This window comes from Rhinatrema bivittatum, chromosome 3 (genome assembly GCF_901001135.1).
Source record: "Rhinatrema bivittatum chromosome 3, aRhiBiv1.1, whole genome shotgun sequence".
Taxonomy (NCBI): domain Eukaryota; kingdom Metazoa; phylum Chordata; class Amphibia; order Gymnophiona; family Rhinatrematidae; genus Rhinatrema; species Rhinatrema bivittatum.
The window spans coordinates 549,407,115-549,430,179 of NC_042617.1; the positions used below are offsets into that span (position 1 = coordinate 549,407,115).

General features: G+C 41.5%; 1 protein-coding gene and 1 long non-coding RNA gene across 2 annotated transcripts in view; one reads left to right on the forward strand and one right to left on the reverse strand.

Annotated features, from left to right (window-relative positions):
- The window catches only part of FAM184A (family with sequence similarity 184 member A), a 474,419-nt gene extending 461,228 nt beyond the window's left edge, over nucleotides 1–13,191 (forward strand). Inside the window, 5 exon segments of the mRNA XM_029596418.1 lie at nucleotides 5,551–5,697; nucleotides 9,559–9,676; nucleotides 9,954–10,058; nucleotides 11,325–11,515; nucleotides 13,122–13,191. Of these exon segments, the coding sequence (XP_029452278.1) occupies nucleotides 5,551–5,697; nucleotides 9,559–9,676; nucleotides 9,954–10,058; nucleotides 11,325–11,515; nucleotides 13,122–13,191 (631 nt within the window).
- Nucleotides 13,192–18,273: 5,082 nt separating this feature from the next.
- Nucleotides 18,274–23,065, reverse strand: part of LOC115088289 — a 50,256-nt gene continuing 45,464 nt past the window's right edge. Inside the window, exon 3 of the long non-coding RNA XR_003855743.1 lies at nucleotides 18,274–20,635. This is a non-coding gene — a long non-coding RNA (uncharacterized LOC115088289). The remainder of the gene's footprint in view (nucleotides 20,636–23,065) is intronic.

Here is a 23,065-nt window from a genome sequence, read left to right on the forward strand (position 1 = left end):
AAAGGGCTTCACATCTTTTACAGTTTTCAGCAGAGTAATCTTGTCACCCTTAATTTTGCATGCCCCTTCTGCTTTAGCTCATGTTTGACTTCTGCAAAATCCTGATGGCATTTTTGCACCTCAGCAGAAAAGTCTTGAAAAATGTAAATCTGTTTGCCTTGATAAGTTAACTCCTTAAGCTTTCTACCCACTTCCAAAATTCTGCAATTATCCACAGAGTTGTGCAAACGTACAGTCACTGCCCTAGGCCACATATTTTCCTTGGGTATAGGCGCTAGGGTTCTGTGCACACGGTCTAGCTTAAGGCCTTTCGGTTTGCATGTTATATTAAGCAGTTTGGGGAGCCACAGGAAAAAAGCCCCCAACGCGTCAGATCCCTCGACTTGCTCGGGGAGCCCCATGGATTCTTATATTATTTCGTCTGCTCCTATTTTCAGCATCATCCTGTTTTTCCATTTATTTGGTTTAAGCATGCTCCAGTACTTCTAATCTCTGCCTCATGGACATGAGGGACATTTCCAACTCCTCCACTCTCGCCGTCACATCGTCTAGCCTCCCCAATACCTCACCAACTATAGACACAAGCTGTGTGACTTAGTCAACAACCATCGATAATTTTGTATCCAAACTCACATGAATTTTCTCACCCAGTTGTTGAATTGCCATTTTGGCTACTTCTGCCAGCTTGACAGGAAGGCCCTTGTCAGCCATATTATCTTCATCCAATGCCATTTTGTCTGTGCAGGCCGACTTGGTTAAACCTATGATGCTTTTGATAGAACATCAAAAGCTTCATCCATGACTACTACCATGTGCAGACCTCAGAGAAGACATACATGACAGTCTTGCTGACATGCCATGCAGCAGAAAGAATCTCTTTAGAGAAGAGGTCAAGAAGGCAGTTTATCTAATTAAATATCACACTTCTATGCTTCAGACAGTCTTTCGTTATTCCTAATCAACCTTCAACCTATAAGAAGTTCTCAAGATGTTCCAGCAAGAAGACAGTCTTTTCTTCCAAAGAGGCATTCTCCTCTTTATACTTGCCTCCATCAGTAGCAAGCTCATGGTCTTGATCACATGACCATATAAACTTTAAGCCTCACATGGCAAGCCAGTCAAAACCAGGGATGTCCTTCTGACTGGATCCAGAGCACATAGCCAATATCCAAGCTGCCATTTCCATTTCAGAGGACCTTAGGTTTTATATTCATCAGAGGTTCCTGATAACTTTGGAAAGTTGGGTTCTTCTGATAATCAAAGAAGGCTATAGATTACACTTATATTAAATCCCACCAAGTCACTCACAAGGAGGTTATTTATTTGCCCCTTGCTTCCAGAAATGCTTAAGAAGGAGCTCTTCTCTGTCTTATTGATAAGAGTGGTTCAATTTGTACCACCACAGGAAAGGGGAGAGATGGAGCAGAGATTCTACTCCATGGTACCCAATAAAACTTGAAGATATCATCCCGTCCTAGATCTAAGAGACTGGAACACAATTCTATACAAAGAAGATTCAAGATTATTTTTCTGGGTGCTGGTATTCCTCTGATAAACAAAGAGGAGGAGTGGTGCTCTCTGGATCTCAAGGATTCATAAACCCATATATAGATACATCCCAATCATTGGAAATATCTACAATTTATAGTAGGAAAACAACTTCAGTACTGTATACCTTCATTAGCCCCTCATGTTTTCATGAAATATCTAGTGATCATTGCACTATTTCTATGCAGACTGTGGATTTTTGTGTTTCCCTACCAGGATGACTGGCTAATCAAGAGCACATCTCAGGCAGATGCAGATGAATCTATGTACACTATCATCCAGGTGGTGGAGTTGCTAGGGTTTGTTAGAATTTATCCAAAGTCAAAGTTGCATCATCACCTCAATTGGAATTCGCTGGGGCTCTGCTGGACATGACTTGGACGAAAGCCTACTTCCCTGCCTACAGGATCACAGAAATGGTATCCAGGAAATAGGGAGTTTGAGTCAGCAGAAATTAACTTAGGATATATTAAGGAAGGATATTGGGTCCTATGGTATCAACAATTTAGGTTACATGAACAAGTCCAATTTACCCTAAAGTTCCAGTGGACTCAGGCTACTCAGAAACTGAAGGAATGCATCCATGTCATGAAGGAGCTCAGAAATTCACCATCTTGGCTAGAGGTTTGCCTTTCCAAATTACTTTGCATTAAATTGTTTTGTCAGCAGAGGCCTCTAACCTGGGCTGGGAAGTTCACACTCGGGCTTTCACACACAGGCCCTGAGTCTGTTCAGGAAAAGTATTCATGTTTACTTCCTGGAGCTATGGGAAGAAACGAATGCTCTAAAGGCTTTCTGATATTAGGTGACCAACAAAATTGGCATAGTACAGGCAGAAAATCAGGTGGTAATGTTCTAACTGAACAAGCAGGAAGGAACAGGTTCATTCCTTCTCTTTTGGAGGCCATTTCTTATGGGATATCTATCTGGCAGAAATACTTTTTTTAATCCTGGACATTTCTGAGTGGTCCCTGGGTCCAGAAGGTAGTGAACAAGATATTTCTCGAATGAGGCACAACCAAAATATAACAGTGAGGTTCTGAAATGTTGTTCCAGGAGAAAATCAAAAGACAGGCTACATTAGATACCTTCTTCCTTTACTGGGATCAGGTTTTCTGTATGTATATCCTTCCATACCCCTGGTTATATAGACCTTGATAATATTCAGAAGGGACAAAACTACTATAATTCTGATAGCTCAGTTTGACCAACAAGTTTGGTTTTTGTTCCTTGGGGAGTTAGACAGGAAATCAGTCAGTTTGGGCAATTCACAACTCTTTATGCAGAGTCTGGGAATGCTTCTTAATCCTGACAGCCAACCTCTGGTCCTCACAGCCTGAACATTGAGAGCAAAATAATTTATTATTTTGAATTCTGTGATGGTGTCTCATATCCTGGCTTCTAGAAAGGAATCCATCAGAAGATTCTTTGGGTTTAAATGGAACAGGTTTGCAATCTGGTGTGAAGGCAGTTCTCTAGATCCCTTCTCTTGCTTCCCACAAAAACTGCTTTAATATCTTCTACATCTTTCAGAGGCCAGTCTCACCTTAGCACAATTAGGGCTTATCACCAGCATGTCAAAGGGAATCCTGTTTCTGTACAGCCTTTAATTGTCAAATTTATGTGGGGCTTGCTTCAAATAAAACCTACCACCAAGCCATCCTTTTTGTCACAGGACCACAACACAGTATGTACCCAGGTAATGAAAGCCTCCGTTGATCCTCAAAACACTCATGGGCTTAAGTTCCTGACATGGAAAGTCATATTTTTATAGTGGCTATTTTCAACTACAAAGTTAGTGTGATCCAGACCCTAATGACTAATCCATCTTATCTGAATTTCACCATAATAAGGTGGTACTACATACATATCTCAAGTTCCTGCTTCGGGTAATGTCAGATTTCCACCTTAACTAGTCAAACAACCTGCCAACATTTTTTCCCAGGCCTCATGCTTATAAAGGTAAACAGGACCTGCATTGTTTAGAAGAAATCCAGATCCATCCAACCTTTTGTTTCATTTGACTCTCAGCTGGCCCAGTCATCTTGTAACCCAAACATTCAGTTCCTAATTGGCTAGCACATTTCATCTCCTCTTATGTCCAGGCAAGTCTGACTGTAGAACGGTATGTGAAGGCTCATAATGTCAAAGCCATAGCTATGTCTGTAGCCTATACAAAGTCAGCCTCTATTAAGGAGTTTTGCAAGGTTGCAGTGTGGACAACTACTTTCCATACTTTTACTTCCCATTATTGTTTAAATATTGACTCCTGGCACGACAAGGTCTCTTTGAGAAGTGGAATCCAACTCTATTATCTGAGAGGTCCCATTCTTATTTCAGGTTGCTTCCCTCCTCCCCCCCCAAAAAATGGCCAAAGATTTTTTTTTCCCACAAAATATACTGTCTTTTCCCCCTGCTTTTGAAAGGTAACACTTAGCTAGGGATTCTCATTTGTGTGATATATCCTACTTGTATATAGAGAAAACTAAGTTTCTTACCTGTTATAGGTGTTCTCCATGGCAGCAGGATAATCAGCCACACATATCCTCCCACCTTCCCTTCTGAAGTTGGCTTTTTGCTAAGCTTATACATAAGACTGAGGAGGCCTACACATGACAAGTAAAATATTTTGGCCTTTTCTACATCTTTGGAAAAATGTGCTGTATTGGCCCGATCAGATGTCACTGGTTGTTTATCTGCTGTCCATGGAAAACAACGGTTACAAATAAGCAACTTAGATTTCCATTCATGTATGCATACTTGCTGATGACAAATGACTGCTAAAAATGTTTGTGTCTTTCCAAAACATACATTAGATATGGACATTGGATAAACACTCTATCTCTAGAGGATGGAAATGAAGAAGAGGGTGCATGGGGGCAACCTGCACGGAGCGGCAGTTGCTACCTTAACTGAAGGCATGGGTATTACTACCCTCAATCGATAGCCTTGATGCTTTTGTTGCAGCTGCAACGTTGCTCCCCACTTTGGCAGCGGGGAGGAGAGTTGGGGGGAGGGAAGGAACTGGATACCAACAACAACCAACATAGGCCCTGACTTTTATGGTCTGGAGTACTGACACACACGGATATAAGGGGAAAAGCACAGGATGACTTCTACGGCTAAGTCCCAAAGCAAAGAACATCAAGCAGCATTGTCTGAATTATCATGAAGGCTCCTCAACCAATAAAAATGTTGTTAGCAGTAATTTATGTTTGACAGTTGCTTGGTTTTGATTGATTGCAAATATCACTGCTCTTATAAGGCTTTAGGGGCAGGGCCGGCACATCCATTAGGCGAACTTCAGCGGTCACCTAGGGTGCCGAAGAGCAGCCATGTGGTGCCGCAAGCTTGCTTGCCCCCCCCCAACTGTTTCGGCGCCGACTGTTTCTATTTCTCTTTGCCGCAAGTGGGATGTGCCACAAGCGGGGCCTCACGTTGCTGCTCTTCGGCGTCCCCTACAGCTCGGCACCCTGAGAAGCACACAGTTGGCGCCGAAATAGGTTGGGAGGGGGACGCAACTGGGTAGGAGGTGCGACCGGGGGGGGGGGGGGAGCGGCAGCACAAGGGTCGCCTAGGGCGCCCAATACCCTTGCACCGGCCCTGCTTAGAGGTAACTGCACAGAGTGCCAGATACTACCAAAAGAAGCTTGCGCGGCCATCTGGTCCTTTTCTGCTGTCATTACTATGTTACATTTCCTCCATATACGTAAGGCTGATAGCTCCCTAAATCTGACTATCCTTTTCCACTCACATCTCTTATGTCTGAAAATGTTTCTGTATCATCTTCTTAAACTGTCTAAACCTATCATTGATTCTGCCAAAATATTCAGCAACTTTCAATTTTCTTTTATTGCTACTCAGTATTGAGGCATACGCTGTGCACTGTATAATATTAAAATTTACCTATATAGTGTATAAACAGCCATTTCAAACTAGAAGAACATGAAGATGAACATAACTGACACTGGATATTGTATACATATATTTAATTTTGAAAAGGATGCATGAACAAGATTTAAACAAGAAACATGAGGAAGAGTTGGATGAGATAACAACAGATCACATCAGGGAGAAGCAAAGTATGCTGGCAGATTTCAATAAGACTCAAGAGCTGCTCACGGAAATAAATTCAGCTTTACAAATTTCGTAAGTTTGAGTACATTCAACCAAGTTTATGTATAGTTAAGACTGTTTGCAATGTCATTCTTCTTAAGTGGCTGCTTCTGGTTACAGGACTTGCTGCCTTCTTTTACTGAAAGGCTAATTATTAGTGGGTAGAAAAGTACATCATAAAATCAGTCAGGGGTGACATAACTCTGGCACAGTTATCATGCAATTTCACTTATCGTTTGAACTTAAGTATTATACATTTTGTCTTTATATGTGGAAATTATATTGCCTTAGAGTAAAGGTAAAAAATAACTGAACATAATAACATTCAGGCACAAAAGTCTAGCTTTTGACTAATCTGAAATATTGAAACTATAATATTATGATACTCTTTGACTTATTCAAATAGCTTAGCAGAAATCTGACTTAGTGTAGCTTCCCATGTAGGTGGGAGGCCTATGAAACTGAGCAATTCTGGCATTTTAAAAATGTGAAAAGAGAGACACATTTAACAACCTTAATAGCTCCCTTAAACGCTTTAATTATAGCATGTTATATGGAAAATTTGCAAAACATTCCTAAATTTGATATTTAAGCACGAAAATGATTTTGGGTACTCGGATTTTTTTTGTTTAAGCCTTTGTACAATTGTGAAGTCAAGAACATTAAATATGATGTATTAGTATTGTATTTCATGATTATTGTATTTATTATATTGTACATTTGTTTTATGATTTGCTATATTTAGTATACATTGTTTTGAGTTTTGGAAAAATGATTCACAGATGTAATTAATTTCTTTTTCTAGATAATTATGAGGTCCATATTCAGTCACTGTGCAGCTCAACTAGTTAGCTGGATAAACTTGTCCAGCTAACTTAGCCCATATATTCAGCGGTGCAGCCACACCACTGAATATATCCAGCCATCTTAAAGTTAGCCGGAAAATTTTATCCAGCTAATTTTAGGACAGGTGTATGGGCCAACCAGAGTTAGCCGGATAAGTTATCTGGCTAATTCAGCTCCTACCTCTTAACACCCATTCTCCTCGCACCATATAGCTAGATAAGTATTCATCGGGCTAAGTGGCATCTCTGACTGCGGCCAAATATTGAAACTGCACCACTTAGCTAGGTAAGTTGGAACTTATCTGGCCAAGTAGTGCTGAATATGGACCTCTACAATTATGAGAATATTGTATTAATTGTTTGGTGCTTCTGTTATGATTTTATTATCAAATTCAGATGCCAATAACATGTCTTTACTTTAAGTAGATCATTTCTCTCCCCATGATAATGGAATACTGGCAGTGTCTGGAGATCAATATTAGTATTCTTTCAGGTGTGATTGGTTTTCTCCATTGGGTTGATGCTTTCAGAGCATTATGAAAGGTTTATGGGAGTTTTGTGTTGATACCTTGCCTTCAAGCTTGACAAAAAGGAAAATAGCAGCTCTTATCAACTAACGCAAACTACACTAGCACGTTTATAAGAAAGGAGGCTCTGAAACGATGCTTCAGAGGATAAGAGTGAAAGGGCATAAACTCCCGAATAATCAAAGAAAATATTTATAGAAAGTGTGATAAATACTTGGAACAGCAGCCCAATAGAAGTGGTGAAGAAAATGACAGTATCTGAATTCAAGAAAGTATCGGATAAGCACAAGGGATCTCTGAGAGAGTGGAAAGGATTGACAGTTGAGCAGTTGGGGGAGATAGCCACTACGGTCTTTATGCCATTATGTTTCCATGAATCAGTCTGAAGAATCTATGGCCCTGCTTATGTGTCAGATAAATTTTGTTCCAAAGAGAGATACTCTTCTGACCTCCTCTCACGGTCATCTCTACCTCAGGCAAAAGAACAGATCTCCTTCTAAGGCTCCGTCCTTTTCCATTTTTGTTCAAAAGATGGCTAAGACCATACCTTTTTGATTACAAGTATAGTTTCAAGGGGTAAAAACATAAGATAATTAGAGATGGCCTACAATGTGTTCATGTAATTCTGCAGATATCAGATAAATGCAAAACTAAAACTCGTGTTTTACTAAAACTGAAAACACAGTAATAACTACTTCTGGTTGTTATTGAAGTTATAAAGGTGTAAAGTTGGAGTTGTAATGGCTTGCTTGATCCCCATTTTGGACTTAAGAAAATTTATGTAAAAATGTATTTGCCAGATTGGTCTAATATAATATTTATATCCTATGTTTGAAAAGGACACTTAGAGATCCCATATCTTAAAGAAATTAAATAAATACCCTATATTGAGGTTTTTAGTTTAGATCCCAATCATCAGTCTTTATCAGCTTCCTTATAATATGGATGAACCGCATTGTCCATTTTCAGAGAAACAAATCTGTTCCCATGATGTCACCAATGCTTGGAATAAGGTAGAGGATGTGCACGGTTTGCTGATGGTGTGATGTCTGCATGAAATAAGGACATTAAGCTATTAATATTTGCTTAACTTCAGTCCCTGCTCAGGCCTTTTTAAATATGCTCTAAAATGCTTGTGCTCCTGTTCATAAGAAATAATGAGAAAAAAGGCTGAAAACACAAATGGAAAACCTCTGATTTTTCATTAGTGTGGACTGCTCTAAAAATACTAGGGATGTGCAGAGGGACACCATACGTTGCATTCGGGATTCGTATTCGTCGGGGGGCAGATACGTTGCATTTGGCAAGGGCGGCTCCCGATACATTTATACATTAATTTTTATTCGTTTCCCAGCTAAAATTAAATTAACTGCAACCCCCCACCCTCCTGACGCCCCCAAGACTTACCAAAACTTCCTGGTGGTCCAGCGGGGAGTCCGGGAGCGATCTCCTGCACTCGGGCCGTCGGCTGCCAGTAATCAAAATGTCACCGATAGCCTTTGCCCTTACTATGTCACAGGGGCTACCGGTGCCATTGGTCAGCCCCGGTCACATGGTAGGAGCACATGGTAGGAGCACATGTAGGATGGCTCCTACTTGGTAGGAGCCATCCATTGTTCCTACCATGTGACAGGGGCTGACCAATGGCACTGGTAGCCCCTATGACATAGTAGGTCAAAGGCTATCAGCACCATTTTGAAACCGACAGCCGAGGGTGTGAGTGCAGGAGATGGCTCCCAGACCCCCCGCTGGACCACCAGGGAATTTTGGTAAGTCTTGGGGGGTCAGGAGGGTGGGGTTTGTTTAAATTGGCTCCTTCAGACAGCAGAATAATTCGGCAAAGATTTGTTGTATTCGTGGGGAATCGCGATACTTTCGCTTCCCCACGAATACAACGAATATGGCCCTATATGTCGCGGATTACCAATTCGTAGGGAACGAATGCACACCCCTAAAAAATACATATAAAAGAGGTTCTGGCATATTTTTCAACAAGGGCAAATGAGAGTTTGGGGGAATCTTCTTTTTTTTTTTTGTTCCTTTTTACAAAATATGTGAATATTTTTATTTGCCATAGTTGATATTTTTCTGCCTGAAATTACTTTATGGCCTGAATTGGCTAAATTAAGCCTTCACTGATTAATTATTACGATCTTTGTTTCTTCATTACTTCCTGTCATATAAAAGCAGTTTAAAATGGACTATGAGCCAGGAGACCAAGGTTCAAGTCCCATTGTCACTCCTTGTGACCTTGGGCAAGTCACTTTACCCTCCATTGCCTCAGGTACAAAAACTTAGATTGTAAGCCCTCTGGGGATAGAGAAATGCCTACAGTACCTGAATGTAAACCGGTGTGATATCTCAATTGAGATTGAATGTTGGTATATAAAAACAATAAATAAAAATAAATAAATAAATAAATAATTAAATCTAAATATAATAGTTTTACCTCATTCAAAATAATTTTTTTATAGATACTAGTGACATGAATTTATCTTTTTTTTTTTTTTTTTTTTGCAAAGCTTAAAAGAATTGGAAGACAAGTTTCAAAACAGGGAATCAAGGCCAGAAGATATGCAGCTCATTGCTGAACTAAAAGATATGATTGCAGAAAGGGACCAACTAATAAAGAAGCTAATTGTAAGGCATTTCCATGTTCTTTCCAATTTAAACTCATTAAAGGATTTGCATATTTCTATACAATATTTACAGTAGACCTTCATTGTCATAAATTTAACTACCCATATGCTTATAAATGATATAAATTCTACATTATTAATCATGTGCATTCACAGGAGTGCAATTTGCATGCAAATTATTATACTAAAATGTGTTAAAAAAAGGAATGATGTGTTTGGTGCTTATTTCATTGAAGATGTACAACAAAAATTCAGAGCTCTGCATTCATTTTTTATAGGATGACAAAAAGTTCTATCAACTGGAACTAGTAAACCGAGAGACCAACTTCAATAAATTATTCAATGCAAATCCCAATGTTGGTGTTATCAATCCACTTGCGAAGGTATGCTCATTTTGCTCAGTTACTTCAAAATGAGAGAGAGAGTTTTGAATAATCATTTCAGATAAAGGAATAAGAAAATATGAAGTAGTCTTTTTAAGAAAAAAATTTCTAGCTTTCCAGATTATATTTATTTTCTGTAAAATCTTAGGAGTAGATTTTCAAATGTTACGCACGCGTCCATGTGCGCGCGCTATCCGGCATGCACACGTGGACGCTCAATTTTATAACATGTGCGAGCATGTTATAAAATTTCAGGTTGGTGCATGCAAGGGGGGTAGACTAATGCAAGTATGTGCGGCAACGCATCAGGGCCTTCCCCAGTTCCCTCCCAGTCCACTACAATTAAGGAGCGGACTGGGAGGGAACTTCCCAACCCCTAGCCTAACCTCCCTTCCCCTTCCCCTTCCCCTATCCTGCCCTTCCCATATCCCTATCCTAAATACCCCCAAATTTCTTATCTTACCTTTTGCTCCTGCTTCCGAGCAGGAGCAAGTTGCATGCGCCGGCACAGCCGCAAATGACCGCTGTGCCGGGCACCTCTAGCCCCGCCCCCTGTAACCTATCTAGAATGCTAACTGGAGAATTGGGGAGGGGGGAGGGACCCTGCATCAACTGCACAAGGTTGCGAAAAAGAAATTGCAAAAAAAGTTTTAGAAAAGTAGACCAAAAATTTGGCAAAAATTAGGCTCTCAATCAACTGCAAGATGACAGGTTCCATGGAAAAGAAGAGACTGGAGGGGACCCTGCTTGGATGTGTGGTATAATGCATGCCTGAGCATGCTCAATGAGGCTCAGTCAAAGTTCTAGAAACTTTGACCTAAGTTTTCCATGATGGGCTTCATCCAATGATGTCATCCATGTGTGAGGACTGCCATCCTGCTTGTCCCTGGAGAAAGAAAGTTATTTCTGTTCAACTCACCTTCACTACAGAAATGACACTCTTAGAAGGTTGTTCTTTTGCAAATCATTCTCCATTTTTCACTTCAGAATTTCTCCATTATCGGTGTTGAAAGTTCAAAAATTTTACTTTACACTAAACTAGTAAGTTGAGTTATGAACTGTGTTTAGACTATGCATTCAATTGTAGATATAAATAAATCTCTCTATATATGTGTATGTATGTGTTTATATATATATATATATATATTTATTTATTTTTTGTATGTATATATATATTTTTAAATAGTGCTGTAATTATCCTGTCTCATTTTTCATGAACAATTCATCTAATAAAGGAAACTTCCTTCTCTGTTATTTTCAATGCAGCAAAAGAAGAAGAATGATAAATCAGCAAACAGGTTTGTGAGTGCCCCTAATCTAAGTGCCATGGAATCTAGTGGAGTGGGCAATGGACATCCTACTCGCTTGGAACCCATTCCTAACTCACCCATTCATGATATTGAGTTCAACAGCAGCAAACCACTTCCACAGCCAATGCCGCCTAAGACGTATTTGAGGTGAGCAGTGCCTCACCTTTCACGTGTTAGAAAAAGTTTGACACTGAGATCTGAGAGCTATTTCTCTTGAGAGCTAAAGACTTACAGATATCACTGTGTGATACAGACTATTTTTGTTCTTATACAATACTGTTATGACCTCTTTACACTATTCCTTTTTGTTGTAGAGTTTGTTGAAATGTGACTTTTCTACCTGTTAATCTATGTATAATTTATAAAACCCTTAAAAATCTATTTTCCTATGCAACTCTTGCATTTTATGTTTGAGTAAATATTCCCAAAATAGAGATTTTATTTTGCTAACTTTTACATTTAGAAATGTGGCTTTTGTAATTGTTTCATCTGATTGTTTTTCAGTTTACGTACTATTTTTTTTACTTTATTGTGCCACTTTATGAAGACAAAACAAGTTCAGTGTAAAATGACCTTTTTATTTCAGTGTTTGTAACTAATCAAATAAAATCAACATTACAACTGTTCTAAAATTAAATGACCTTAAAAGAGATTGCTAGAGGGGAGATGAGTTTATAAACCAAGTTGCTCTAATGCAGAAAGAAATTTGAGGTATTGGGTATTCGGTGTCACTATTTTACTCATGCCTCATTCTGATTTGTCAAATCCAAGGCATGTTACTAGAGATGACTTTTTACTTATTCTTACCACATAGTTATATTCAAAGATGAAATATGAAAAAATTCTATTTATATAAGTAAACAATTCTACTGTAATTGATAACATATCAGATGTATTTGTGTTGCTTCTTGTTTTCTGTGCATGGAGTATGCATGTGTATGTTGAGATGTCAGCATGAACAGAAAGCTGCATGAATTCCAGGAATGGGAATGATTGTCTCCTTTACTTGTGCTTCTGTGCCTTGCATGTTCCCAGTGATATGCTGTAGCATCTGTTGGATATGTTTTATGCTTGCAGCAAAAGAAATGCCCACTTAAAACATTTGAACTTATCACGTAGGACAGGTTTCCCTTTTCTTAGATAGATGTAACAAGTTTTGTAGCGTAGGAGTACAGAATAGAAAAGCTTGCACTGAATGATTTCATTCCTTTTGAGTTTGTCATGAGCATATGAAAATCAGCTCCAGGAAACTGCTTGAATAGGATTTTGCTGCAGTTCATGGAAATGATTGAAACCCGTGTATATTCTTCTTCAGTTTGTGAGACACTCTTCATCTTCCTCAAATACATTTATATAAAAATCTTTTCATCAAACTTCTCAAAACCAACTTTACTAGAAGAAAAGGATACTAAAAGAGGATGTTTGAACTCTCCTAAATATTTTATATGTATACAAAAAGAAACTTTTTAAGTTGAGTATACAATAGCTAGCAGTATTTTCTTATCTTTTGATGAGACTGTTAATTGGCATTGTCTATGCTGCTGCTGCACTCCAGTGGAATTGGATGATCATAGATCCTGCAAAGAGAAAATAATTTTCAAGCTAACAGAATATTTTATTTCTGTTATGAAGTAAAATGTACATGCACTCTGGTTATACTTTTTTGCCCATCTTTCTCCCCAAAACAAAACTTCTTTATATACGCAATTATTTTGTTTGTGGGTTGTAATGTTTCTCTTTTTTATAAATTTAGCCCTCATCAGACTGAAGCTGCACCAGATCCTCAACGCCAGGAGTGGTTTGCCCGATACTTCACATTCTGAGGGATGCTCTTTTTTCCTTTGTGGCACAGCTTTGGTGTGGACTGTTTGTAAGAGCATGACCTTATACAAATCCCTATATGAACAAGCTTTGCAGTGACCATGTGAAAAACTGTGAATGAGAGTGTGTCTCTCTCTATGATTTGAAAATGCACTGTTTTTCTTGTGAATTGTTGGAATCACTCTGTTACTACAGACTATGTGTAGCAATCCCTATTTTTATTTTCAATTAAAATGGAAGTCTTTAAACTTTGTAATAAATGCTTAATAAACTTTCATAGGACAAAGAATGCGCACTCCCCATGTGTTCTGCAAATATGTACTTCCAGAACATTCGGCGATGACTAAATATCTGCTTCTTGGTTCTTCCAGCCAGTTACACATTGAAACAAAAATCGCAGTAGTAATAAAAAGAAAACATAAAATAAGTCCAGAATTGCATGGCAACTTAAGTGTATTTTCTAGGTCCAATTTTCTATGTTGCCTTCCACAGGCACTTTCCTCACATCACTATACTCTATCTTGCATTCATTCATTCATCATCACCCTCTCAACCCGCTATGTGAAACTTTGTGCTGCTTTCAGCCACTGCCAGCCACTTATATTCATTGTCCCACCTTGCTATTTCAATGGATCCAAAGGAAACATACAGGAGGGCGGGAGATCAGGGTTTGAAAAACAAGAAGCCTCCAACATGTTACTTCCTTCCTGCTCCCACTGCTAGCTCACAGCCAGTCCTTCTATAGCTGTTAGGTAAACTGTTGTCTTAGGACCTGGCCTTTGTACAATTTGATTGTGCAGCAGAAGTACACAATGCATGGGTTTCAGCTTGTCATTCTGCCCTTTTGTTGTAGAATGATGCTTCTCCTATGTCTCTAGGGTCCTTTGTTTTCAGTTTAAACAGATTTTCATTGATAAATTCCAAGCTTTTTATAAATGTGAAAATCAGTTTAAAATGATTTTAACCCTAGTTTGCAATCAGCTACAGGCCGATGATGCTTTCCAGCATCTTCTTGACGAGAAGACCAAGAGTGCAGCATGCACTGAAACTGGGCCCTCATTATGCATGTAGCAAAAAAAGTGCAGGAGCAGTATGCACAGGCAGGCTTCAGCCACAATCAGGTGCCCACATCACAGGAGGAGGGAAGAGGATGCCAGGGAAGAGGAAGACTGGAACCACCGCTAAAGCTGGCGTCACCATTGGATCGGCATTGGAAGAGGGAGGCTAGAGTTGATGCTGCCACGGCCACCAGAAACATAGACCAGAGTAACCACTGAGCTGTGCTGGCAAAAGTCCCAAAGCTGCCACTGCTGAAAGGGGAGGCACAAAGAACGATGCCCTTTTGGGAGAAAAGAGAAGGGTACACTGGGGAAGGGGGGGGATGACAAATAGGAGATGCCAGGGAAAAAGGGAAGAAAAAGATAAATCACTGAGTAAAGGGGCAAGGGAGAGGAGACATGTGAAAAGAAGAGGGGGAGATATTAGGAGGAAGGAGAGAGAAAAGGCAATGCTGAAGGGAGGGAAAGAGGAGGAGCAATATGCTAAGAAAAGTCATACAGATTTTTCAGCAGGCCCTGTCAATGATTTTGAAACTTAAGTTGCCCTCTTCATAAAACATTTGGGAATCCCTGCTCTAGATTCTACTCTGCTTAATATATTTCTTTTTATTTTTACTGTCCTGGCTTCTCCCACTAAACTAAACTTTGATATTTACCTGAAAAATGAGTCTCTCTTTCCACTGATTTTCTCCCATTTTTGTTCTACTAATAAATTCCATGGAAAAATAAAATAAAAATTAAGGTCCCCATATGTCTCTCAGGGCTTGGTACGTGTGTTGGTATTTATTTTACTCTCGTGGTGGCTCAGCACATTTATATTATGGGTTTGTCTGCCTGCCCATTGGCATCAAGTATCACAGACAGAAAAATGGCTAACATAAAAACATTTTCTTATTATAAAACATGATAAAATTAGGTTGGACTTGAACCAAATGTTTCAGATCTCCTAGTTTACTGGAATTAAATTACTGGATACTGATATTTAAGAGGTTTTGCAGTGAAAAATGTTATGGAATATATTCAGTACAGGGTGATGAACTTCATCAATCATTGCATCTTATTGACAAATCATTGTGCCTTAAATCTACTGCATTTACTAAAATTAAATATACCAAAATAAATTATGAAAAATACATTAACCCTGTGAAAATTCTCAATATTGAAGTCTTATGTTTAGACTAATTTATAAAAAATATTACATCTTTCATTTTTCTGAACATGGTGGTAAAATAACCATGCTTACTGACATTTAAGTATTTTTACTCCATTAATTTTCAAGCATATTGAAAAAGAACATAAGAAAATGCCATACTGGGTCAGACCAAGGGTCCATCAAGCCCAGCATCCTGTTTCCAACAGTGGCCAATCCAGGCCATAAGAACCTGGCAAGTACCCAAAAACTAAGTCTATTCCATGTTACCATTGCTAATGGCAGTGGCTATTCTCTAAGGGGTAGATTTTCAAACCGCGCGATTTGGCGTACTTTTGCTGGCGCATCAGGCGCCAGGAAAAGTACGTGGGATTTTAGTAGATACGCGCGTAGCCGCTAAAATCCTGGATCGGCGCACGCAAGGCTATCGATTCTGTATAGCCGGCGCGCGCCGAGCCGCGCAGCCTACCCCCGTTCCCTCCGAGGCCGCTCCGAAATCAGAGCGGCCTCGGAGGGAACTTTCTTTTGCCCTCCCCTCACCTTCCCCTCCCTAACCCACCCGCCCGGCCCTGTCTAAACCCCCCCCCCTTACCTTTGTCGGGGGATTTACGCCTCCCGGAGGGAGACGTAAATCCCCGCGCGCCAGCGGGCCGCTAGCGCGCCGGGACGCGACCTGGGGGCGGGTACGGAGGGTGCGGCCACGCCCCGGAACTGCCCCGGGCCGTAACCACGCCCCGGGCCCGCCCCCAAAACGCCGCGCCGACCGGGCACGCCCCCGACACGCCCCCCTCGCCAAACCCCGGGACTTACGTGAGTCCCGGGGTCTGCGCACGCCGGTAGGCCTATTGAACATAGGCGCACCGGCGCGCAGGGCCCTGCTCGCCTAAATCTGCCCGGATTTGGGCGGATTTAGGCGAGCAGGGCTCTTAAAATCCGCCCCTAAGTGAACTTAATAGCAGGTAAAGGACTTCTCCTCCAAGAACTTATACAATCCTTTTTTAAACACAGCTATACTAAGGGGTAGATTTTCAAATAGCGCGAATTGGCCTACTTTTGCTGGCGCATCAGGCGCAAGCAAAAGTAAGCTGGATTTTAGTAGATATGCGCGGAGCCGCGCGTATCTGCTAAAAACCTGGATCGGCGCGCGCAAGGCTATTGATTTTGTATAGCCAGCGCGCGCCGAGCCGCGCAGCCTACCCCCGTTCCCTCCGAGGCCGCTCCGAAATCGGAGCGGCCTTGGAGGGAACTTCCTTTTGCCCTCCCCTCACCTTCCCCTCTCTTCCCCTACCTAACCCACCCACCCGGCCCTGTCTAAGCCCCCCCCTTACCTTTGTCGGGGGATTTACGCCTCCCGGAGGGAGACGTAAATCCCCACGTGCCAGCGGGCCTCTTGCGCGCCGGGACGCGACCTGGGGGTGGGTACGGAGGGCGCGGCCACGCCCCTGGACTGCCCCGGGCCGTAGCCACGCCCCCGTACCCGTCCCCAAAACGTTGCCGACACGCCCCCTAAACGCCGCGACGACCGGCCCGCCCCCGACACGCCCCCCTCGGAGAACCCCGGGACTTACGCGAGTCCCGGGGCTCTGCGCGCGCCGGTAGGCCTATGTAAAATAGGCTCACCGGCGCGCAGGGCCCTGCTCGCCTAAATCCGCCTGGATTTGGGCGGATTTAGGCGAGCAGGGCTCTGAAAATCCGCTCCTAACTGTACTAACCACATTCTCTGGCAACAAATTCCAGAGTTTAATTGTACGTTGAGTAAAAAAGAACTTTCTCCGATTAGTTTTAAATGTGCCCTATGCTAACTTCATGGAAAAAGTAAATGTTATAACACAATTCATTATAATGTGTTAAGTAAATGCAACTAAAATTTGTGTAATATGTATCCAGTTACATAGGCTATGACAGCAGATAATGATCATAAAATCCATCCAATTTATCCAATTTTATTCCTCTTGCAATGTCATAGACCCCAGTTGTCTTTGGCTTTCTCCTCAGTTCCTCACAACTAGGAAATCCTCTGTGCTTATCCCAAGCTTTCTTGAATTCTATTATGTTAACGCCATATCCACTAGGATAGGATTCCATACATCTGCTATCCTTTCTATGAAGACATTTCCTGATATTGCTGCTGAGTCTACCCCCTTGGAACCTCAAACCGTCGCCTCTTGTTCTTAAAGCATTCCTGCTTTAAGGTTTGCTGTTTTTGCAATATTGATACCTTTGAGATAGTTGAATGGTCTCTATCATATCCTCATCTTTTCTGTTTTCAAGAGTATATATATATTTAGGTATTTAAGTCTCATTTCATAAGACTTTTAGTGTAGTCTCTGCACCATCTTGGTAGCATTCCTCTGGCCTGCTTCAACCTTGTTTACATTCATGTGTAGGTATGGCCTCAAGAACTAGACCCAATATTCCGTAAGAGAGGTCATACCAATGACCTGTACAGATCACCTTTTTTTTTCTACTGCTTATACTTCATCTTATGCACCTGAGCATCCCTTTCTTGTCTCATCACTTTCTCAAATTCACCCCCACCTAGCTCTTCTGTCCTTTTATCCCCAGCTCTGATGCTTGCCATGAAGGAGCTGCAATCCCTGTACTAATGACAGAGAATCCTGGTGCAACTACCCAATTAGGTAAGGTGGCCCAGTCTTCAAATTCCACTATATTTTGGACTTTAAATATTATCTCTACTTCTGACAAACCTGCATTTGTCTACATTGTCTACCTTCAATAGATTGTATGCACCATGGAACAGAGACTTCTCATATGTGTATCTGTAATGTTCTGCAGCATTAAATAAATATTTAAGAGTTGTGGTGTGTTTGAGATGCTGGGAAGGCCGAGCTCTATGATTTCCCCTCTTCCACCCTCACCCTGGCCAAAGGTTTTTGTACCAAAGGCATTCTACAGTCTAAGTCCACAGGTCAGATCTCTGTAAAGATGGTGAGTTCTCGTTTATTGGTACTTGTATTATGTGGAGTAGAAGTTACATCTTAAATTACTTCTTGTGAACGCGCGGTGGAGAAGAGAATTATATGCTGCCAGGCTTGTGACATTCATGCAACTATAATTTAGAAACTATTTGGAAGGCAGTTTGATTTATGAACTGATTTGTGCCTGGATTTTAAATCTCTTAAAGTATTCATTTATTGATTGATGAATTTCTTGACTTTCCTGAATAACTCAAGGCAAGCAGCATAAATACTTTAGAATCACAATTCAATAGGTAACAGAACGAAATTAAAGCAATCGTGATCTGTAAACATTTTTGAGAAAAAATAGGACAAATCGACTTGTTTAAAATTGAACCTGTGAAAGTCAGTTTAGCTACACATAGAAAAAAAAGCTTTCAGAATTTTACCTGACAAAAGAGCATATGTGTCATTAGTTCCCTGAGGATATTTATTTCTGGAATAGAATTATTTAAAAAGTATTTAGTGGACTGTTTTTTCAGTATCTGTATGCACACAGTACCTACTAGAACCCACTTTCCTGTAACATCCAGAGCCACCACGCTAGCCCAGTCTTTTGGACAGGTATGTCTTCCACCTTATGGCTACATTCCAGCACTAGACCTTCCAGTTCTCCACACCTACAGCCAATAAGCAACTCTTTACAAGAGCCACATTAGTTATGGAGTCCTCCGTATGGCTTTGCATGCTGGTGCTTAACAGATGATTCCAGGGTATATATCAATACCATGGAAATGCTTTTTATATAGTTTGTGGTATATCAGGAGGTGCTCCATGAGGGATCATGGAACAGCTCTGGTAAGCAGAAGGAAAGTTATAGAATGTCCATTTAAAATATGAACAAATTTCTATGTTGCAGGGGAGCAACATGGTGAAGATGGTGATGGGACTGGACCAAGTGGCCACTGAAGGGTAGGGCAGTGTCAAGAGTGTTGCCTGATAGCTCAGAGGAGGACATGAAGACAGCAGAAGGACCCACAGATGAGCAGTGACAGGCCATAATGGAGGAGAAGGACCAGCTAGCTCTCCTCTTTCAGTGACATCTGATATTAGGCAGCTCTCAGGTGGCCAGTAGGAGAGCAAATCATCAGAAGAGGAGCAAGTCTCCTCCAGAGGAATAGAAGCAGACCACTCCAGCATAGAGGCAAATCATAGATATAAACACCAAGGTGGTGGAGAAGATATCTGCACTCCAAACAGAAATGCATGGCCTCCAGGATACAGTGAGGGAGGAAGTGCAGGGCCTCCAGGAGAGTGTGAGGATGGAGATGCAGGACATGCAGCAGAAGTAACGGGGCCTTCTCCAGTCAATAGCTGCACAGACTAGTGTGAAAGGAGCTGTTGCAGAAGATACCTCCCTGGCAGTTGCTGCCACTACCAGATCTTTACTATGGAATGGCCCACTCGATAGTGCCAGCACCTGCGTTTGCAGAATCACTAGGTTGGATGGCTCTTCTTCAGGCCAGAGCTCCACCTGCTCCATTGCAGGTTCCACCTTGTCCTCTGCAAGCTACCACCAGGCTACCAAGACTTCTAATACTGCCATCACCATCTCTGCCCCTTCAGCCTGCAGCATCACCACTGCTATGACCTCGCCGGTGGAACACGTAACAGAGGAAACAAGGCCCACCACTGCTGGCAGGCACTCTTTCCAGCTAATGGAAAACCATGCAGGGTCCTCCAGCTGCCATGTGCCGGAGCCTGCATGTGGATGTACCACTGCTCCCTCGGCCCATGCCCTCCAAGGTGAAAATCAGCAGTGACAAGCACCACCGAGAAGAAGCTCCAGAATTGGACAGACAAAGGCTGCTGAGCTTCCCCCACCGGAAAAAGAGAGTGGCAAAAGAACCACTAAGGTTCTGTTATAATATTCATCACACGGAGCACGCCATTTTAATAAATACAAACATATTTTAGAAGGTGAATATGTATCACTGTTACTTTTTTCTATATCTTGTTGTTGACTCATGCAATGTATCTCCTGACTTGTTTCCTTTTCTTCGTCATCTGGATTATCTTTCAGAGTATCAGGTTTTAGCCAGGTTATGTAGCACAAAGCAGACTACAAAGATCTCACAGACTTTAGGTGGGTTGTACAGAAGACATCCCCCAGATCTGACCTGACAGTGGAAACGTGCTTTGAGTAGGCCAAAGGTTCTCTTGATGACTACCCTGGTCTGTCAGTAGGCCCTGTTGTAATGAGCACCTCCAGAAGTCTGTGGGATCATGAACCATGTTTTTAGTGGATAACCTCTGTCACCTGTAGGAAAGAAAGCAGAAGAAAGTTAGATATTTGTTATGGTTGGGCAGCAGAGCAGTTGACAGGGCAAAGTTAGAGTGGTACTTCTAGCCCAATGCTGTCAAATACCTAGAAATGAGAGAGATAATTATAGGAAGTTAGGAGCAGTGATATGTGTACTCCTACCTAGAAGCTAGGCCCCAGTGAGGTGGCTTGCCTGGAAATGGTCATGAATTCTAGACTGTGAGAGGATGTAGGCATCATAAGTGGATTTACTAACCTTAGTCTATGTGCCTATTTATAAACCGTTGCGATGGTATATAAAACTTAGCGACGGTATAGAAAAGTTTTTAAATCAATCAATCAATCCCAGAAACCTGGGCATAATATCCAGGATGATGCCCTTGGCATAGCAGCCCACATGCATATTGAGCAAAGGGAAGCCCTTGCATTTGTGGTAGGTGGCCTCATTGGCTCCTGGTGCCCTTATAGAGATATGCGTGCAATCAACAGCCCCCAAGACAGAAGAGAAATATACTATTTGATAGAAATCTGCCATTATTTGATGATGTTGCTGTCTTCTCCAAGGGAAGGATATTTAGTATTCATTTTCCTAAGCAACACAGCCAGGACTTGATCTATGAACATAGAAGTGGCAGACTAGCTGATTCCAGACGTTACATTATAGGGAACTGGAAGGTGCTGATGGTGAAAAATGCCAGGGTGGTAATGACCTTGACATATACTAGCAAGGCTTAGCTCCTGTGGGTGATTGATTATAGGTCCTGCTCTAACTGCAGGCATAGGTACAGTATGGTTTCCTTGTTGACCTTAAACCTGTGCATTACTTGCTCCTCAGACAGATCCAAAAACTGTGTCCTAGTTCTGCATACTCTATGTAAGGGGGTCCTTCCTCTGTAGTTGTGGCCTGACAAGGCCACAACTACAGAGGAAGCTACCTCTCACCCTCCAGCTTGCTTCTGTGTCCATTCCCCTGCAGAAGCTAACCTGGCAAATGCCAAGTCCAAAATCAAAATGAAAGTTTGCATTTGTGTGTGTAAATAAACAGTAGTAAATGAACATATGTGAGTTGGATGATATTCGCATATACATCACTTTTAAAATACCTCATTACATATATACTTGCTAATCCCACCATGACATGCTCCTTTTTTGCACAAACATATGCGTGCAACCTCTTTTTAAAACATGGATTGTGGGTCCTTGGGCCAGTTACACATATATATATATATATATATGCCTTTTTTATGTAAGTAAGCCTTTGAAAAGTCAACTATTAAGTGTCTGGAAATAGCCTCACAAGTCAGGAAAACTAAATGTCTACCTCCAGAATTTTAAAAGCCTGTGTGTATAAAATTTGGGGGTTATGTATGTGGCCAGGCCCGGTGTGCGCATTTTCGATTGAACCCAGCCATACGTTTAACCCCCGATAGGGGCAGAAGTGCCGAGCCAGCTAAAAGGAGTGGGCTGGAGGGTGTGGTCTGGGAGGGGTGGGGGCAGGTCGGGACAGTGCCATTAGATGCTCTCCTGGGGAAGTGTGCACCAGCAGCCAGCCGGCATGCGGAAATTATTTCATCTAATTAGATCAAGTAAGCTATAAAATAAAGGGAAAAAAAGGTAGGGAAAGGGGTTTTCGGGGACAGGGAGGAGAGGGGGAAAAGGGAAGCAGAGAAGGAAGGGGGTATAGGGAAGTTCCCTCCCAGTCCGCTCTTTAATTGGAGCAGACTGGGAGGGAACTGGGAGTTGGCTGATTGTGTCGCCGCATGTATTTTTTCTAAAATTCCCCCGTGCATGGAGGAGGCCACCTGCCCGAACATGCACACGCGGACATTAAAATCCAGTGTGCATGTGCATGCAGGAACCGTATTTTATAATGTGCGCACCAATGCATGCATGCATGTTATAAAATTGGCACATCCATGTGCGTGTACCAGGAACCGTGCATACATAGACGTGTGCACGGACGTTTTAAAACAGAGCAGGCAACCTACACAAACATCCTACTTTCATTGAGGTTCCTAGTAAACTATGAGAAGTCCCCATGAACTCCAACATGTCATTTGGAATTCACAGGTGTGTAGAATAAGCTTTAGAACTGTCCTCCAAAGATTTTCAACTCCACAAGTGATAATTCATTCAGAAATGCTTTACTGAGAGCTTCAAATACAAGAGTTTGCAAAAGAGTAAGTCCCCCCACATGGTCTGATGTTTTGCCGAAGGCTGCGTTGAAAGGGAAATCAAAGGCTTTAAAGTCTCAATGTTACAAAGATTTTTTAAAATGACAATAACTGTAAGGACAGAGCAATTAAAACAATCAAAAGGTAAGGCAAAGTGTACATACCCAATGATATCAATTTCTTCATTTGCATTAGCAAAACATGGGGACCTACTCTTTTGCACGCCATTGTATTTGAAGCTTTGAATAAAGTA